Source organism: Sceloporus occidentalis, unplaced genomic scaffold, assembly GCF_023333645.1.
Source record: "Sceloporus occidentalis isolate IW3139 unplaced genomic scaffold, rSceOcc1.0.p SCAF_5, whole genome shotgun sequence".
Lineage (NCBI taxonomy): Eukaryota > Metazoa > Chordata > Lepidosauria > Squamata > Phrynosomatidae > Sceloporus > Sceloporus occidentalis.
The window spans coordinates 163,693,227-163,711,775 of NW_028316985.1; the positions used below are offsets into that span (position 1 = coordinate 163,693,227).

Here is an 18,549-nt window from a genome sequence, read left to right on the forward strand (position 1 = left end):
TTCTTAATTTTCGTTTAAAAAAGGGTACTTACTATATGCATCAGGATCAGTATTTTGAGGTAAAGATTTCACTGCAGATTCCTTCAATGTTTTAAAATACTAATACTAAAGTCATGATTTGATTGCACTAAGAATGACTCCTGAGCATGTTTCTTTGAGAATAATGTAAATTCAAGTGGATTAAAAGTGCCACTCTCTTCACCTCCTTCCTTACCTACTGCAAGAAAAAAAGGATCACAGGTGCATAAGACTATTGATCTTGAGCCCTGCCAAACCAAACCAATTGGCCCTGTCATGCCCCTGAAAACCTCTATAGTTTCTCCGATGACCCAGGGAGCCAATGATGTTTTACTCAGTATTAATCTCCAGAGTCCCCACCGATTATTTCATTTGAACAACATATTGCTCTGATAAGAAACTACACTCTGCTGCTAGATTTGACAAATCATGTAGTTAGTTTCAAATGTATTTGAAAAATTCCAAGGATCTTGCTTCCTTTTAATGTTTGCTTTGGGTTTGTTTTTGTCTTCTTACCTTGATTGCATGTTTTCCCAGTATATCCTGGATGACACTTGCATTTGTTTGGTCCAACACATTCACCATGTTTACATCCAGGCTGACACACAGCTGCAAATATACAAAAGCAGTTTTGTCATTCTCCTTATCTAACTGAAGCACACATAGTAGCCCACTATAACAATTCATTTTAATATAATGAGCAATGAGGGATGATTTAAAGCAAAAAGGATGGGATGTGTGACTCCTTAATTCTTCCCCATCCTCTGCTACAACTTTCCCCCACAAATTCTCTCCATGCAACATTTAATTAAAATGTTAACATTAATTTTAAAAGATGAACTTTCTTATTTTTAAGAGAGAAAATTACATTTAATTTATAATATAATATATGGTATGTATATTACTGAGATAATGCACTGCAGGACAACTAAATGCAAAGGGATCTTGTAACACCTTTGAAACTAACTGAGCAAAAGAAGGAGTAGCATAAACTTTCATAGATTTGGTCTACAGTACTTCCACAGGGGCATCTGAGGAAGTAGACCAATTCTATGAAAGCTTATGTTACAACTCTGCTCTGTTTATAGTATACTTAAAAGTGAATTTTGTTAAATTCAACAGAGTTTACTCTCAGGAAATTAAACACAGAACTATGCTGTAAGGAGCAATTATTCTGCAATCTCTCAAGCACATTAAACAGAAAGAAACAACAAGGGTAAGAGCTGCAAGAAAAAAAGCCTTTACTAAATGTGAACTAGCCCTCAAACATTTCAGTAGTGCTGTACTACTCTAATCCTGCAATTGGATTTTATTGTCAAAAATATTACAAACATATCAGTTGTGAGCAGCACAAAAAACACTGGAACACAATAGAATAGCAATAATATTGTCTAAATTTTCTATGAAAAAAGAGTGCTTGAAGAAGGGCACCAAAATTCTATTTGAGATAACCAAGAATTTAAAAATACTTAATAAATCAAATATGCATAACCTTATAAAATAACTACTTTATTCAAGGAAGATTATTACAGGTTGAGTATCCCTTATCTGACATGCTTGGGATCAGACATGTTTTGGATTTGGAATATTTGCATATACATAATGAGATATTTTGGAGATGGAATCCAAGTCTATAAACGAAATTCATCTATTTCATGTATACTTTACACACACAGCTTGAAGGTAATTTTATACATAGTATTTTTAATACTTTTGTGTACACTGAACCACCAGAAAGAAAAAGTGTCACTATCTCACCCACCCACGAAAAAAGTTTTAGATTTTGTAGAATTTCAGATTTCTGAATTTTTGGATAATGAATACTCAAACTGTTTGCTGTAATGGTAGTGGTTAAAATGTGGTTAACATTTAAAACTTGTTAATGTGCTTTCATAAATCTTTATTATGGGCAGCTGGCCTTTAATCTTTAAGCAGCTCAATGTGCAAATGCTCACTCTGTCATATTGGAATGACAGTGCCAAATGCTGCATACATACTTCTCATATGCAGTAGAGAAATAAATTAGAAAACTAATCTAATGATGATTATAAATAAAGCAAGCATTGGATTTCAAAAGAGATCTTCAACTACATGACAGATTCTGGTCTCAGATTAGGATTCTGTATGAGCTAATCAGTGCAAACAACATTCTACTGCAGCTTTCGACAATGTCCTTTAATTGTGCACACAAAAATGGTAACACTTACTTGTGTGTGCACGTGTACAGCACACATTGGCCTAGCAGTTAAACTACTTGTATTAATAGTAAATCAATATTGCATATAAAAGATAATGCATAACAAACATTCCTTAGTATAGTACATCATATTGGAATATCTCCAGAAAGTTACTCATACAGTCAAATCTGAAGCAATGGTTCTGAACTATCACACCTGGTACACTAGTATGCTACAAGGAAAGCTGGAAATGACATGGGAAAAAATTAAGACATTATGATAGATACATCCACCTTTTTTGCTTTTTGTACTGGTGCAATCCTATGCATGTTTGTACAGTGCAATCCTATGCATGTTTACCCAAAAGTAAGCCCCGCTAAGTTTCTATAGGACTGTTCTGTATTTTAACACTGCTCACACTTACTTCAGATGACTATGAATTCAGATCCTTTGAAGTGATATCTCACAAAAATTATCAACACTTCTAAATGGATGAAGTAAATTGTTTGGAGCTTAAAGTTATTTAACATTATTTAAATAGTTAAATATGTTAAGACACAGACACATTGATAGGCAGAAAGATATGACTGAAAATAATGTAGTCACATTAGTCATTAAATCTAGAGTTTACAGGGAATTCCTTCATCCTTCTAAAATCATGTCAATAATGCATCATATTTCCTTTTAGTTTATATATACATCTTATATCCCAAACATGACTTCAGACGTCACACCATTGTGCCAAAATTATTTCAAGAAATATGTTCAGCTAACCTTTGGGTTGGCACCTTATCCTGGCTATTCTCTGCCTTAAGATGTAGAAAGCTGCAAAACAAATGTCCATAAAAAGCAATTTCAACTCTTTTTCCACGTGCAGAGAGGATGGACTTGGCTGGGAATTTATCAACTTGCTACATTCCTGGAGACTTACACACATTCAACATTCAAAGCTTTTTTCCCCTCAAATAAAAATAATAATAAACTAGGACACATTTAAAAATAGAAACACCTTAAGTCACTATCCTATTATGAGATGTTTGGAAATAGATACATTCTCTATAAAAGTCACTAAAAAGGAACGGTGTTATGCTATTGTCGTTCTGACAGAAAAAGAACTCTAGCTAAACAGTGACTAGGTCAGGGATTTCCCCCCCTTTCTTCCAGTCATAAAAGTATGTCTCCATTCCAAGGTCTAAATGCAAACCATTCTCTAGAGAGAGAAAAATTGGCCTTAAAGAGACAGTATCCTTTCATAGCTATTTATAATACCAAAATGTGCCCGCAATAGGGCCTGGAGAAGTCCCTCCAAGCGGTTGTGAAACACCTGTTTTCACCAACTGGAACCAGTTTAACCAATGGAAAGGGTGTTCAAATTTTCAATGGAAAGAGTCAAATCTTCCCTATACCTTACCTAAGAAAATAAAAGGAATTGGCTTCACAATGTCAGTGAGGTGATAAAACCAGCTGTAATTTTAGTCTGAACCTGAAAGAAGCTATCCAGGATGCGAATTTTCAGGATAAGGGCTAGGAACTTAATAGTAACTTCAAAATCTAATGCCCAGAATGGATTCATACCAGCTTTCATTATTAACTGTTATCAGTTAATAATGAAGTGCCTAACCAAGGGAAGTAATAGTACTACTCTATTCTGCTTTGGTCAGACCTCACCTGGAATATTGTGTCCCGTTCTGGGTACTACAATTCAAGAAGGATATTGAAACGTGGGAATGTGTCCAGGAGAGTGGGCAAAATAGTGAAAGGTCTGGAAACCATGCCCTATGAGGACTGACTTAGGGAGCTGGGTATGTTTAGCCTGCAGAAGACAAGATTAAGAGGTGACATGATAGGCATGTTTAAATATTGGAAGTCATGTCGCATTGAGGATGGAGTGAGCTCATTTTCTGATGCTCCAGATACTAGGACACAGAGTGATGGATTTAAACCACAGGAAAAGAGCTTCCAACTTAGCTTCTGGTAGACCTTCCTGGTGAAAAGAGCTGTTCAACTCTGCTGGCTCAGAGTGTGATGGAATCTCCTCCTTTGGAGGAGAATGATTCAATCAGTTGCAACTTTAGTAGAACACTTGAATCAAAGTGCACCAATAGAGAGTAATGTAAAAGAATAAAATGAAAGTGGTCAGTGGGATGTGCAGTCTGAATTAATACAATTTTAGGCCATGGAGTTACTATCAGATGGAATTACATCTGAACAAATTAAACATCATTAAATTTCATGTGAACAAATTAAACTTCATTAAATTTTGTGTATTGTGGATGTAGCTTGAAGATATTTTTAAGATACAAGTTTGGAACTTGTACATTAGTAAATCACTGTTATAGTGATAGCAAGTCTCAGCATATTTTTGTGAACTTTTGTCAACTCTCGGAATATTCACATCTAATGCAGCTCTTGTGTCTGTCAGGTTTGTAATGAAAATAGGAAAACATGGATAGAACACTCAATTCACATTACAAATTTCTCCTCTTTTTCTGTTTTTCTTCCCTCAAAGGAATCTAGAATCTATGTAAAACAAAAACAAAAGAAAAAGAAGCCAGCCTAAGAGAGGTCCAAAACTGAAAGGAACCAGGTGCACAGGTCACCAAGAGAGCCCTTGTAAGGCATCCTAATTACCACAGCCTTGTTTGCACCATCAAATATCAGCAACAGGAAATGTGTATAGGAGTGAGGAATGGTACAAATTTATTACCATTTATTTACTGAATAAAGGTTATCAGTGCAGCTCTTTATCACCAAAGAAGTTCTAATTATATACTGAGAACGGTTAACCTCTGAGTACAACTGAGGACGCAGATGGAGAATGCTTGTGGGTATACATGCTGAATGAGCATATTCTCCATTTAGGTATTCAGCTAAACACATGGAGGTCAGGACAAGCAAGAGCTACCTACTTTCCAATCATACATGCACCCCATGTACAAAGTCTACCTATTGTGAACAAAATGTAACACAAAGATAGTGCAAATGAAAACACCAGGGAAGGGCTCACTAATAATGTATATTTTTAGCACAATTTTTGTTGTAAAGCAAGGACACTGTTGTGTATGGGAACAATTAGTTTCAATGGACATTGAGAAAGGATACTGTTTCCTTATTACACAGCACTTATTCCCTTGCAATGCGTTTCATCAAATACAACCAGCTGATTTAAAATAAAATGACTGAAGAAATAAAGAATAGCAGAACCTCATTTTCCTGCAAAAACACAATAATGCAGTTCTGTATTTTTAAATACAACATACATAAAGATTCAAAGTTTGATACATAAAAAATAAAAATAGCACAGGTTGAGTCTCCCTTACCCAGAATTCCAAAATCTGAAATATTCCAAACCCCCAAACATTTTTTCATGGATGTCTGAGACAGCTTTCTGATGGTTCAGTGTACACAAACTTTGTTTCATGCACAAAATTATTTAAAAATATTGTATAAAATTATCTTCAGGCTATGTGTATAAGATGTATATGAAACATAAATTGATTTTGTGTCTAGACTTGGGTCCCATCTCCAAGATATCTCATTATGTATGTATATGCAAATACAGGTATTCTGAAATCCAATATCCAAAACATGTTCATTTCAGTTGGCCAATAAAGGTATCACTAAAGGATTTTTGTTTGTATTTGTTAAATGGCCAACACAGCTACCCCTGCATGGTCTCAAGCGTTTCAGATAAGGGAGACTCAGTCTGTAGTCTGTAGTCCCAAACTATACAGCTCCTTCTTAATGAGTAAACACCATTCCAGGGCATCCTTTGATCAAAATCTTATTTTTACTGAAAAATTCAGATTAGGGCACCTGAAATTATTATACAGAACTGCACTGATATGATTGCCACTATGAAGTATAAACATGTATTAAAAGGAACATAAACTAGTCGAGATGGCAGATTGTAGCATATATTCTTAACCCCAAAGCATAAAGGAAGAACAGCATTTTTAGAGCATTGTTTCTTTGCAACTGTAGCAAGAAGGCAGAAAGCATGCAAAGCCCATTGGTTATAGCAGCATCTTCAGCACCCTCCATAATTCCCTGCATAGATTTTCATACATGCATTGTACTGAAAGTGCTTTAGTGAACTTGACTAAGCAAAGCAGCTGGTTATGAGGCTGTGATCAAAGATATTTTATTGATACTGGCTTTGAAAGTAATTCCCACTCAACTAATATCAAGAAACAGGCAATGGGGATGCTAGAGTTATTACTCAAGGAGAAAGGGGCAACAGCATGAAAATACCTAGGGACTACTGCCCTAAAGTGTGCTCTTAGTTCATGTGGAGATGATCAAAAAGGCTGATGACATGGAAGTCCTTATAAGGTCTTTAAACATGCCACCAAAGTTAAGTTAGGATACATTTGCTTTCCGGATGACAACCCCCAGAACGCCACTGCTAGCTATTTTTCCAAGCATTGGTAGTAAGACAGACAACATGTACAAGAGTATATTGGCCATGTTTTCACTTTCCATGAAGATCTTTGATTTGAAATGTATGTTATTAACAGAATCAATCCCACTGTATCTTCAGAATTTATTGCTTAATAAGTGTATTTATGACTGCCGCCAGATATGGAAAGTTTGATTCAGGAGACAGAAGCCAAGAGAAGTTCAAAAATGCAGCTATCTTTGCAAAAATTCTACTTAACACATATACTGACTAATGGATTAATACAATATGAAGGCTTTCTGTTGTTCAATTTCATTGGCAGTTATAAAGGTGACAGTAAATAACAGAAGCAATAAATTCTTCATTAAATTCTGACTATACACTTTAGGTATACTTCTGGCTCATCAAATTGGTTTGGCAAATCAATTAGGAACTGGATGTCCAAGGCAGCTATAATTGGGCTGTGGCACAGTCTATGGACAAAGCTTAACCATCTAAAATTAGCTTTCTCCATCCAGATTCATTATGTGAAGTACAAGATATTTTGGAGGAAAGGTGATAAAGTGTATGTTGGCAGCACAGTTTCAGAAGTTTCTAGATGAAATGGATTATCTAGCTCCATTTTAAATTGGCCTTGGGCCTGATTATAAGACAGAGACCACTTTGAGAGAACATTTGTCGATGGTCTGTGTAAAGAACTCAACAGAGCGAGTGTGTCCTTGTTGAATTTTTTTTATCTCTCACCTGCTGTTAATGGCCTCAATCAAGGTGTCCTTCTGAGTCACCTGTCCAAAATAGGACTTGAGACATCATTTTATGGTGACTCTAGTCCTTGAAGAAGTGAGTCAAGAAGATGATGTCAGAATACTTCCATTTGACACCCAGGGTAATTGGCCAACAGGGATCCATTTTATTCCACATGCAATTTAACTCATACACAAAACTGTTAGGAGTGGTCACTAGACTTGGAATTCACAATCCTAAGTACACTGATGTTCTCAGTGTAAGAGCAACCTGATCCCAGGGGGAGAAAAAGATCAAAACTATTACAAGTGTAAATAGAAGAGAACTATGGAACATTAATGAGGTGCTGGTTCATACTGTGCATCATGGTGCTGCATTCAGATTTTCCTTAAAATAATGAAAGGTTTTAGTTATTTTCATGAAAGTAAAGAGTTACATTTTTGAAGCATGGCAGTTACTTCTTTTTTATGGGCTTTTGAAACATATGGAAATATAATTTCACTCCCTGGTCCATGCATCTGCATTGCCATATCATGAGAATGGGACTTCACAGAGGTTTCAGGGGAGTGTTCTGATCCCTTCCACAATTAACAATCTCTGGCCAGACATGTTTAGTCAAAAAATAGCCCCATGCAAACTGAATTTCAGCTCTCCCTATGGATGTATATTATTGGATAGCATTGGTGAAATGTTCTAGAGAATCACACATGCTGTCTTTCATGTCTGATAAGCTAACATAAACATCCCAGATTTTTCTGAAGTGGTGTGTAGAAAATGTTGACAAGAAATACTGCAATTTGGTCAGAACTTAAAGACATAGTTGTGTTAGACTGGATCACTATGCAAAGGGATCTATTAAAATAATCCACATTGCTGGGAAGAGGAATTGATTACAAATAACAATGTAATCTGCATTTTGTTACTCCCAAACTTCAACTGTATGTGTGAGCATGTTTGCCCAGTGCACACACGTGTCCCAGCAAATCTCATTCTCTTACATCACAAATACATATGATTATTATTATTATTATTAAACTTTATTTCTAAAGCGCTGTAATTATACACAGCGCTGTACATATGAGATGGGGTAGACCTAGAAGAATCACAGAGATCAATTTTCCACTTCCCACCAGGGGTTCATTGTACACGTGGATCCCCATGGGAAGTCTATTCTTTATTTGGTAGGCAAACTGTCTGCTTTGATTTTCAAAAGGCAGGATGTTTGAAAACAGCTGACTATGTTGGATCAGCAGTTCATAAGAATGTGTTTATTGTGAATGAAGAACAATAACAATACATGTAACAAACAGTGGAGATATTGTAGTTCCATCAGTATTATGGCATGCCAAAAGAAAACTTCTTTTAAAAGTTTTGAACAAAAGTCTTTCATGGCCTAGTGCAATGTATTGTCAAAAGTGAAACCTATTAGCCAGGCAATCCAAAACTCATACATGCACAACAAACCTTGAGCAAGCCTTTATTGTCTAGTTTTGTTTATGCTGCTAAAAAGGAAGGTGTAATAATAGTGACCTTGCTTTACTGGTTTGTTGCAAGAGAAGCTGAGTTAGTATATGAGAAGTAGATGGTGAAATGAAGTAGTATCATTCTTTAATCATACAGATGGAAGCTTCCCCATCCTAGCGAGGTATGTCCAGATGTCATGGACCCAGACAACATGGTTATTAGCTTACATCAACCATACTCTTCAGAAGTAGTGGGAGTTTTGGTCCAGCACAAGATAGGGAAGGCTGCACTAGGGTAACCTCACTCACTCACATGCACAAATACACACACACACACACACGGGGGGGGGGGGGGGTTTCTAAAAGTAATCTGTCACTTGTGTCCATTAAAAATAGATATGATGTAACCAATATGCCTCCTATACTCCCATCATGGTAAGTGCCCTTTCATTCACCCTGCTCCTTAATAGACTGGTAATATTATCATGTTCAGCATAAATATACTATATGTGTCATGTAGGCATTTAATATATTCCAGCCATTGCTAACTTGTATTAGAAAGAGGATCATATCAGTCCATGCAAAGAAGCATTATCTTAAAGTAACCCTTCAACTTGATGTAGAAGACAGTTCCAGATTTGTCTTCCTATCTAGGAGAGATGAAATGAGACAAGACTGACAGCACAAGTCTATATGTTTACTCCCACTGTACTCAATGGAACCTACTTTCATCTGAAATGTATATGGAACCTTAACTGTCAGCAAAATGGAGCAGCTAGGCTGCTAACAGATAAATTGCCGCAGGAAGGGGATGGGAGTGAAAAGCCTTATTCTAAGTTGTAACAACAGGCTGGAATGTCATCTGATTCTGGGGCTTGGGACTTAGTGACTTGTCCTTCAGGTGCTGTTCAAACAGAAGTCCCACGGTTATTTCCTTCCGAACTTTGAGAGTCTTAAATATATATATTATATATTGTATTTTCAAATCACTGTTCCTCCAAGGAGCTCAGTGTACATGGTCATGACTGACCCCTGCTCTACTTCCATTTTATCCTAACAACTTGATTAACTGAGAAGGTCTGATTGGCCCAAAGTTAGTCCAGCGTGGCTAGATAAGGATCTGATGCACCAAATGATTCCTTGACCAAAAGTTCTAACTACTACACCACAGTGTTTTTCTTTTAAAAACAAGTCTGGTTGTGTACCTTGCCCTGTGCGGTAACCAAAACAGTTCTATTAACATACAAATATACAGAAATGGCAAAGAGTTTATGTGGTTTACAGGAAAGGCCTTGAGGCACATACCACTCTTCATTTGAATAGGATCGAGGCCAAACACTGTTCCCTCAAAAATATGAGTGGGAGGTTTTTCTTTCATTAGAATAGGGAGAAGCCTGTCATTTGCAGACCTGTGTTTCTGGAGATTTTTCAAAAGATTTTCTTCAAATATGCCATTTCTGTGCCAGCTTAGTTCCTTAAGGCAGGTATAAAACACCAGAAAGTAATCCAGTAAAGCTGACTTTGATTTCAGTCTTGCTTTCACAGGAGGTTGTTGTGGTGGACTGTAGCCTTAACACAACAGAAGGGCTGCTTCTGGAAATAGATGGGACAAATCTGTTCTCCTAAACCCACCAGGAGCTGCACCCTATTCTCCAATTTTGCTGCCATACTAAATGTCTTCCCAACCTCTAGATATGACTTCAGTTGAAAACATAGCATAGCATTGTTGATAAGTCAATATGCTTTCATTAGGGATGTGGTTTGGTTTAAACCCAAGGTGAATGCACACTGTTTTCAAGTGAAAATGCATGTCTCTTTCAGCAGAACCTAGGCAAATTTAATGATGGAGCTTACAAAAATGGATTTATGGGGAGACTGGTTTTCCCACCCTTGCCCTAGTGGTTTTGATTTGGCTTTTTAAAGAAGATGCCTTTTCAAAATCATGTCACTATGAGTGCTTAGAGTTGCCATTCCTCTGGTTTCAAAACTTATCCTACCTTCAGAGAATCTTTGGAAATCAATATATTTGAGTGAAGAGCAGGTGCATTCTGCCTCCGCTAAGCACACACATTAAAAGCCTGCAATATATTTGAAGAGCAAATGAATTCTGTCTCCACTAAGCACACACATAAAAAACCTATAATCTTGAACTCTGCAGGAAATAAGCTTGCTGTTTCATATGCTACGCTGAAAAGATCCATGCCTGAATTTCTGTTATGGCATTCTTATTATCAGCCAAGTATGTTTTCTATCTGAAAGTGCAAAGTACTCTTTTTGCTTTTAAACCAATGCAAGACAGGATGTTGCAGTGTAAATAAATGCAATTATACAATAGCCAGAGAAAACCTTTTTACAATCCCGTAACCATAAGGTGATATATGATCTTCTTTATGAAGGTCAGCTTTTCCTCTGACAAACACCATAAAGAGGCAACTTCTATTCAGGAAAAAGAACACTCTGGATTCTTAAAAACTAACTACAGTGCCTTGTAGAAATATTCACACACATGCACCTTGACATGCATCTTGTTGTGGTACAACCTGGCATTGTTACCACTTGATATACATGAGACATTCAGCACTATCCACTACACTCTTATAGTGCTGCTATTCCACCTTTACTGCATTGGCTGCCTCTTATTGCATTCTGAGGTTTGTAGTTCAATGAGGCCTAAGGGCTCTTTGGCTGAGAATTCTAAACACCCCTCCTAAAACTACAAATCCCAGAATGCAACAGGAGGCAGCCAGTTAAAGTGGAATAGCAGCACTATAAGAATGTAGTGTGGTAATCTAGTATGATAGTGCAAAATATTTTTATTGTGGCACAAAAGCTACAGAAACAAAAATAAACTGGCACTTTTTAGCTGCATAAGTATTCACCTCCTGTTTCAATACTTCATAGAACACCTTTTGTAGCAATTACAGCAGTAAGTCTTTGAGGTATGTCATTATCAGCTCTGCACATCTAGATACTGCAGCTTTTGCTCCTGCTTCTTGGCAAAATTCATCTATCTCTGTCAAGTTGAATGGGGACCCTTTGCCATTTCTAGTCTTACCACAGATTCTCAGTTGGAATGAGGTATGAACTTAAAGTGAATTCTTTTTAAGGTTCTTGTTTTATAACCTCTTCAGTGTTATTCTGGCTATGTATTTAGAGTCACTGTCCTGCTGTGAGGTGAACTTCACTCTAGGCTTGGGTCCTTTGCAGATAGAAACAGGTTTTTCTCTAAAGTTCGCCCTGCATTTGGCTCCATCCATCTTACCATCCATCCTGACCATTTCCCCAATCCTTGCAACATCATTTTCCAACAGCAGCATGCTTCCCTGTGGGAATAATGTTCTTAGGACAATAAACACCATTGCCTTTGAGTTATAAACAGAATTTTGTTGGAAGGTCAAAAAGTTAAATTTGATCTCATCAGACCAGAGAGACCACTCTTTACTGTTTACTTTGTCTCTCATATGTCTTTTTGCAAATTCCACAAGGCTTTGATAAGTGTTGTTTTTCCCCCAGCAACTGCTTTTTTTCACCAGTTTTCCATAAAGTCCAACTTTGTGGAATATCTGGGCGGCAGTTGTCTCGGGGATGGTTTCTCCCAGCAGCTGCTGATCTCTCCAGCTCCTATTGAGTTACTGTTGTTCTCTTAGTTGCTTCTCAAACTAATGCATTCCATAAATGCTCACTGAGTTTTGGTAAATGACCTGTTCACCAAAGTCGCAGTTCAGCCATATTCTTTCCATTTTGTAATAATGGATTTAATGGTTCTCTAATGAGCATTCATAATTTGGAAAGATGTTCTACAACGTAATCCTAATTGGGACTTCTGTACGACTCTGTTCCACACTTGATTGGATAACTCCTTAGATTTCATGATACTGTTTACTTAGATGTGTTTTCTGGGGCCTATAGGTGTATTTCATCTGAGAAATGCACAGGAAATGCACACAGGTAGATTCCATTCAACTATTTAGATGACTTCTGGAGGCAGTGGGTTGTACCAGAGCTTATTTAGGTATGTTACAGCAGAGAGGGTGAAATCCTATGCAACCCAACATGCCGGTTTGATTTTGACTAACATGCCACAATAAAAAATATTTTGCACCCTCACAGTGTTGAGTATTTTGTGTAAATGAAATAGTAAATAATACTAATGAAATTCAATTGCATTCCAGGGTGCAATTCAACAAAAAGTGGAGAGCTTGAAGTAGTTTCAAGGCAGTGAAACTATGCTCATTGCTGCTTACCTTCCTTCATTTATTTTCATTCTTGAACATCTTTTTCCATACCAGTTACAGCAGCACCTGTCACCCCACCCCCAACTCAAGACAGTGGTATTACACAGGATGAGTGGTTAACCCATTCTGCACTGCAGTTACCAATGAATCCTCCCTCATAACTGCGCCACTCCACACAAAGCTATTAGCCATAAGAGGTCCTGATGGAAGTTTTCTGGTGCACGTGACACTCAAATAGACTCACAGTTACAACAGTGCCACTGGCTGCTATTTCATTTCCATACACAATTCAAAGTGCTTGTTATAACTACAAAGCCCTCTATCAGTTAGGTCCAAGTTATCTGAAGGACTGTATTCTCCCACACGAGTCTGCCCATAGTTTCAGATCTTCTGGAGAAGCCTACTCTCTGTCCCACCACCCTTACATGTACACCTGGTAGGAATCTAGGAGTGGGCCTTCTTGTTGGTTGCTCCCAGCCAGTGGAATTCTTTTCCTACAGAAGCTACAGTGTCGCCATCCTTGGCTGCATCCGGACTGAAGAAATAATCCGGTTTGATAACATCAAACCAGATTATTTCTCCAGTGCAGATGCAGCTGTTGCTATCCTTTCATATCTAGGGAATACTTTTTGATTTCTACAGGTCTTTGATGACTGATTGCTCACGGGGGGGAGGGGGTTCATTATATATTGTCTTGTTTATATGTTTCCCCCCCTTTGTTAATGGTTATGCTTTGAACTGCTTTTAAATTTAATTATAGTTCAATTATGTTTAAACCTTTGTATGATGTGAATATTTAGCTGAAACTGTTCTAACTTTTGTAAGCCACCTTGAGTCCCAGTTCTTGGGAAAAGGCAGAAAATAAACAAAAATAAAATTATCATCATAATCATCAATAATCAACACTGAGGTGAATATGAAAACAGACACAGGGACTGAGCAATGCTTCAAGTTAATTGCTTTCTGATAAAAAACAGTTATACCTACACCTTAGAAGACATCTGTCTTTTTTAAAAGTCATTACAAGAAAAAGGATAAGATATAGATACAGATAAATAGATACAGTCGGCCTGCCCTTTACATGGGGGAATCGTATAAGGGGGATTGAGTTTATGCTCAAATCCCATTAAGGACAGTGGGGCGAGCAATTGTTTCTATCGGGGTTTCTGCGTGAGCTCAAGCCTGCGGAAGGGGTGATCCAACTGTACATGGATGTGACAGATGACTAAAGATGGTCTACAATGTAGCATAGGATTTTAAGCTTTTTTTATAAAAAAAAAAAAAAAAGTCCTGTGTTATACAAATACTGTACCTAGCTGTGTTCAGGATGATTAACCAATTCCTCATAATGGAGAGCATGTAATTATTTACATCTGTCATCATGCAGTATTCTGTGGCTGATTTAATCTGTTCGGCAGCAATTAACATTGCAACAATTCTGAAAACATTTGCTAGTCTGCAAAGCTTTGTGGGAGGTAGTAACAGTAGAAATAAATTCCAGTGTATTAAGCACCCCCAGACAGAATCAGTAAATCCAGGTGAGACATAAGCCACTGTTGCATGCATCTAATTGGATCCACATACACAAGGTAAAAGAGGCCTAAGTGCTATAAAGGCACCAGATTCTGCCTGATCTTGGAAGCTCAGCAGGGCCAGCCCTGATTTGTACTTGGATGGGAGGCCACCAATGAATACCAATGTAGGCTGTACCTATGCATATTTCTTGCATAAGAAAATCCTATTAACTTCATGGAGTTGCTATAAATCAATAGGTGTTTTGCAAGTACACAAGGTCAGATGAGGCCATCCTTTATTACTAGAATATTTTGTAAGGAACTTTAAAATATCTGTTGCCTTCCAACAGACAGGTCCAGACCTACCATCAGGTAGAGTGAAATTGTTGCTTCAGGTGACAGATTCCAGCAAGATGTTGGAACAAGAGAGAGCTCTTTGCCACGCAGCTTGCCTGCTAAAGAAAGATTCAGCTACCATCCCAAATATTTAACTTGTTCCTTGCCTCAGGCAGCAAAATATTCTGGGAGGGCCATGCCTCTTCTGCAGTGTGCAGTGTGCAGTTGTAAATTCAGGTACCAGCTATGCTATAAATCTTCCTACAGAATCTAGACTGCTCAGCTGATGCAGTGCCATTGCATCTTAATTGACTTGATATTCTGGTCTCAGATGATAGGTAAGGAGAATGATCGTTCATCTTTGATTAACTTGAGTCTTGATATCGGGATCAGAATCAGTTTCATTTAGGATTTTATTTTGATTTGTTCATGGTGCAACATGTTCATGGTGTTATCAGTATCTAAACTGAACAGATGGGACTAACAGGCTGAATTCCAAGGCATTCTTATAGACATATTACACTGGATTACCTCTTGCCAGAGCTTGGAAATGTTGCTTGAAAAAGTAATGCATTACTCATTAATTATTGTTGTTTTTTGCAAGCCACTCATTAATTATCCATATAACTAATTTTTCATCCGCAGTAAGTAAACTAGTTTGTTATTAACCAATTACTATCAACATTGTTTTTAAAATGTTGTAGCAAAAATAGATAGAAATGGCAAAATATGGCCAAAAGTACTTTAAAAAAATAACACTTTGCCATAAGGAAATGTTAATTGTCATGCAAATATTACAACATAAACAATCTTCTCATTAAAATGTTAAAAAGTAACTGATTCTTAGAAGCCATGTAGCATTGTGGTTTGAGTGTTGGACTACAACTCTGGAGACCAGGATTCTATTCCCCACTAGGTTATTCTCCATTCATTTTTTTTCATTTTGAATATGATTTTAATTATTATTTTCCTTATTATGGCTTATTCCAGTTACAGAACACAATCAGTACCTTCAGAATTCTTTTCTGCCTAATGACTGCATTAAAATATCTTCTCTGTTCATAGCAAGGCAAGTCATTTTGAAGGAGTCACTAAGGATATGCTTATGTTAGAGACCATCCATTACAGTTTCATCCTAAATCTTCCTCCCTTGTAGATTATTGTTCATTGCATGTTGCTTCGAGCACATTTGTTGAAATAAATGTTAAGAGAATAACAGTGAAAGGCATGGAAAAGCAAACTATAATTTGAAGAGCCAAGTTAATATGCATATTTGTGAGCTGAGATCATAAACTGACAAATTTACTCAGGGATAAGTGCAGCAGCACACCTTGACAATTTGGATAACTGTGCTAGAACACATTGTGTCGTGATCATTATTTTTCCCCTCCTAGCTTCACTGCAGACCTTTGTGCCCTCCAAAACTCCAGAGGGTTTCCAAGCCCCTTGAAGCTGATTTTGGGGTGCACAGGGACCTGTAAAGGAGAAGATATCACATACGCACTGGTTTTGCTGATGGGAGACAGAACCACCCCTTTGGATTCTGTTCTTAAGTTTGTCAAGACACTACAACAGATGTTGAGAGAAATTTAGTACTGACTTTCCTATAACAAACCTGGAAATAGAGCACTAATCAAGGATACTAAACAGGATGGCATTCTGACTGCACCAGCTGTTTATATTATGTTTTCTGACACATGACATGAACAGCTGGTGCAGTAGAATGTAAACTAGCAAGAAACAGTATATCTCTAAGTACCTGAAACTGGACACAAGCAACAGGGGATTGTTTATCGCCATTATGTCCTGCATGGGTTTGACTGGTTGGCCACTCCTGGAAAGCAGAATGCTAAGACTTTTGGTGTGATACAAGACAGCAGCCCTTGTCTTCTCAAAAAGGAAATAATTGTCTATGGAGAGCCACGTTCCTACAGCACCTGAATGCAAAATGATCCTAGTGACAGCAGCATTACTTAATTTGACCACAATTACCTAGGCTGAATACCTGTGAGAATTCACAATACCTTCCCCTCCTCTGGCAACAAGGAGCTCCTTGGATGTCAAAGCCTAACATTTTTATAAGCTCCAACCCAGCAAGAAGAGGTCCTCAAATAAGGACTGCAGTCCAAAATATCTGGAGGTTACTATTTTGCCTAACTCTTAAAATGATACCTTCAAATTACAATATCATATACACAACCTAAATGTGTTTACATATACATAGTGAAGATGTGGTTAAAATGTGATGTTTTAAAAGAAAATTTAAAAAGAATAAAAAATTAATTTAAAAAAATTAAATTTTGAAATTTGAAATTTTAATTTTAAAAAATCCTGGGTACTCTTTTCTCCTCCCACTGAGCATCACCCCACTCCCACCATCTCTTAAAGCATTTTAAAGGGAAGCAGGTGAATTCCAAAGCCCCTTTATGCCAAAATGCAGGTGTTTGAGAAGCAGTGGTATCCCCTGCCTTAGGGTGAACTCCGCACCCTCCAAATGACACCACTGCCACCACCCACCCCAATGAAGATGGGCATGTAAAAAACCCAAGCAAAGTGATTTTCCTGGAAACTGCAGAGCAAGAAGTGAGTTTTTAAAAATTGTACTAAAACCTAAAAGAAATGGTTTCACTGCTGAAATGGTTGTACACCATCTGTTTCTATAGGATCAGAATCACGGTCGGTATGGGTTCTTTTCCTGTTATAGACATGCCCACAGATTGCTTTTGAAAATCATGGGGTGTAAATTCACCAAACATGACAACCTCTATTAATGTCAATGGGGTCTGCTCCAGAGAATGAAATTGAAAATACGCTGCTAATAAGTAATGCCAACAACAAAGCACACCGAAACTGGGCAAAATCAATCAGTGAAGGAAAAAAAAACCTATGATTTGGTGTAATGTGTTCAGCGCTACCTTTCAAGACATTTTAGGACACCTTCCATCTGACATCAATGTAGGTATTTTTTCTATGGAGCCAAGGTTGCATATTAACTTCAGATGATATGATATGCCACATTTTATGACAATTGTTTACAAAGTAGTGTCTGTTTGCTAGGAAAACATAATTTCTACTTGAATATCCTGAACTATGTCTCAAAGGAAAACTGGCATATAGTCAAAAAACCCTCTTGTCCTCCCCTTAAACTAAGAAGATTATGTCTATTGTGTGAGCATTACCTTTCCAGAAGCTGAATTAGGAGACAGGAAAGAGAGCATACACAATTTGCAACATCTGGAAAAGATTATACATTGTATTCTGGGGTGCTGCTAGGCTAGATGTTATTGCCAATCCCAGCAGGATATTAAATGCTGGGTTGGTTGGTTCAATATACTTTCTTGTCAGGCACCATCCTTTCGTAGGCTGGTAAAATGAGTACCCTGCTTGTTGTGGGCAATTGGTTTACACACTGTAAACCCCTTAGGGAGTGCTAATTCACTGATAAGCAGTACAGAAAGGTACAATACTTGTATTGCTATTTATTTGGAAATCAGGTTCTGCAAAGCTGCAAGAGATAAGTACATCACTGGATTGGCTTGAGCCCTATCCCTTCATTGATGGTTCAAAGGGAACCCACTTTTCAAGGCAGCACTCTCACCCTGATATTCCTCTTCTTTCTCTTCAGATCAAAAGAAAAGATGCCAGAGCCTGAGTTATGTG

At 37.5% G+C, this 18,549-nt stretch overlaps 1 protein-coding gene across 7 annotated transcripts in view; it reads right to left on the bottom strand.

The window, feature by feature from the left end:
* Positions 1 to 18,549, bottom strand: part of LOC149313078 (nephronectin-like) — an 81,554-nt gene that overhangs the window by 49,832 nt on the left and 13,173 nt on the right. For 4 of the 7 annotated variants that reach the window (XM_089526020.1, XM_089526019.1, XM_089526017.1 and 1 more), the window contains exons 3-4: positions 2,970 to 3,020; positions 535 to 627 (exon numbers count right to left, since the gene is read on the bottom strand). In XM_089526020.1, coding sequence (XP_089382146.1) covers positions 535 to 627; positions 2,970 to 3,020 — 144 coding nt within the window. Of the gene's footprint in view, positions 1 to 534; positions 628 to 2,969; positions 3,021 to 18,549 lie in introns of those variants that run through there. The other 3 variants (XM_089526022.1, XM_089526018.1, XM_089526023.1) reach the window with 1 other exon arrangement.